A 1,997-nucleotide genomic window follows, 5' to 3' on the forward strand; every position below is an offset into this window, starting at 1 on the left:
TGAAATTGGCGTTTGATTTTCCTTTATCCCAAGTGCCTATGTATCAAATTTCGTTTAAATTCTTCCATTAATAAAAAAGTTGGCACTGCGCATGCGCAAAACCAAATTTTGAAATTGTCGTTTGATTTTCCTTTATTCGAAGTGCCTATGTATCAAATTTCGTTTAAATTCTTCCATAAATAAAAAAGTTGCCACTGCGCATGCGCAAAACCAAATTTTGAAATTGGCGTTTGATTTTCCTTTATCCCAAGTGCCTATGTATCAAATTTCGTTTAAATTCTTCCAAAAATAAAAAAGTTGGCACTGCGCATGCGCAAAACCAAATTTTGAAATTGGCGTTTGATTTTCCTTTATCCCAAATGCCTATGTATCAAATTTCGTTTAAATTCTTCCATAAATAAAAAAGTTGGCACTGCGCATGCGCAAAACCAAATTTTGAAACTGGCGTTTGATTTTCCTTTATTCCATGTAAAAGTAGAACAATAACTCTTAAGATAAAGAACTAGTAGCGTCGCAAAACGAGCGGACGGACGGACGGACGGACAAAGTGGCCACAATAGCGCATTTTTTTTTTATTTTTGTGGAAATGCGCTAAAAAAACTAATGCACGTAGAAGACGTGAAAAACGCCCTTGAGTATTTTTTATTATCCGCACAAGCAAAAAATAATGGCAAGTTTTAAAACTAACAAATAATAACTTTATAGATATAGTCCTTCTTCATCGAGATAATCAAAAACATGGATTGGTGTGCGTTCACGTTCAAAACTAACCCAAAATTCATCTTGCAAATCGTCATCACCTCTTTCAAGACACTGGTCTGGTTTAGTCTTTGGGTATATACACACGGAACCGGACTGTTGCAATTCCCTCTGCGGAAGAGTTATATCAAAGGCGTCACTCCATTTTACTATTTTATCCAGGCATGCGCATTGTAGAGGATTATCGGCTATGGTAAATTTAGATAATTTGGGTCGTATCACGTCCAGAATTTCATCAGATATATACGTTATGTTGTTATTCTCAATAACAACACTCATCAGTTTCGAAGGGGTGTGGAAATTAAAGTCAAAACTTTTTAATTTGTTACCAGCCATATTCAAAAATTTCAAATTTCTTAATCCTTTAAAGGCATCTTTGTCGACAAACTCTAATTCATTTCTAGCGAATCCCAGTTCCTTAATAGATGGCAGATTGATAAAGGCACCTCGTGGAATCTTCCGCAGGCGATTCTGTCCCAATTTTAAAGCTTGAAGAGCTGGCGTGTTAAAAAACCAAGATTGGTCAAAGTTTTCGAGCTGATTTCCGAAAAAAGACACCGAATCTAAGTTTGGAAGATTACTAAAAGCACGTGGCAATACATCGGTGATCTTGTTATGGTCTAGGTGCACTTCATTTAACAACGGTAAATCTTGAAATGCGTTTTCACTAATCCAGGAGAGTTCGTTGTCCCACAAAGTTATTCGAATAAGTTGGGGAAGATCCAAAAAGGCACCTTGTCTGATAATCTCGATGCTGGTGTTGAGAAAGTCGATACGAAAGCTGCTTGAAATTCCCTGAACTGCGCCGTAATTTAAATCTTGAATATCTTGATTTTCTGCTAGTATGTAGGAAATTTTACCTTCAGCTCGAATGGTGTCAGGCGAGATACAACCACTTATTGTTCGACTCTCACCATCTACCTTCACTATGTTGTTTTTAAAGCTAGGTAGTGTACATTGCATCGATATTTTCAGTAGCAACAGTATCATGCATGTTTTGATCATGGTGAAGCACTTCTGACGATACGTGAGTTTATTATAGATTTTATCATATTGGAGCAATGCAAAAGGTTAAAGAGTATCCAATATCTCGCGATTGCACGCTGAATTGAGACATTAATATTGTTCATAATTAGTTTCCTTGCCTTTCCCCTACCTTATCAGGATATCTTATGCTTCCCTTCACTTTCTTCCAGTTTTCGCACGTCTTCTTCCTTTCTTAACCATCAGATAAAACT

General features: G+C 36.7%; 1 protein-coding gene across 1 annotated transcript; it reads right to left on the minus strand.

Annotated features, from left to right (window-relative positions):
• Positions 1 to 610: 610 nt before the first annotated feature.
• On the minus strand, positions 611 to 1,768 carry LOC116176542 (leucine-rich repeat-containing G-protein coupled receptor 6-like). The gene has a single exon (XM_031495149.1). The coding sequence runs from the start codon at positions 1,762 to 1,764 to the stop codon at positions 700 to 702; it is 1,065 nt and encodes a 354-aa protein (XP_031351009.1). The 5' UTR covers positions 1,765 to 1,768; the 3' UTR covers positions 611 to 699.
• Between the last annotated feature and the right edge of the window lie 229 nt (positions 1,769 to 1,997).

Source organism: Photinus pyralis, unplaced genomic scaffold (genome assembly GCF_008802855.1).
Source record: "Photinus pyralis isolate 1611_PpyrPB1 unplaced genomic scaffold, Ppyr1.3 Ppyr1.4_LG7, whole genome shotgun sequence".
Taxonomy (NCBI): Eukaryota; Metazoa; Arthropoda; class Insecta; order Coleoptera; family Lampyridae; genus Photinus; species Photinus pyralis.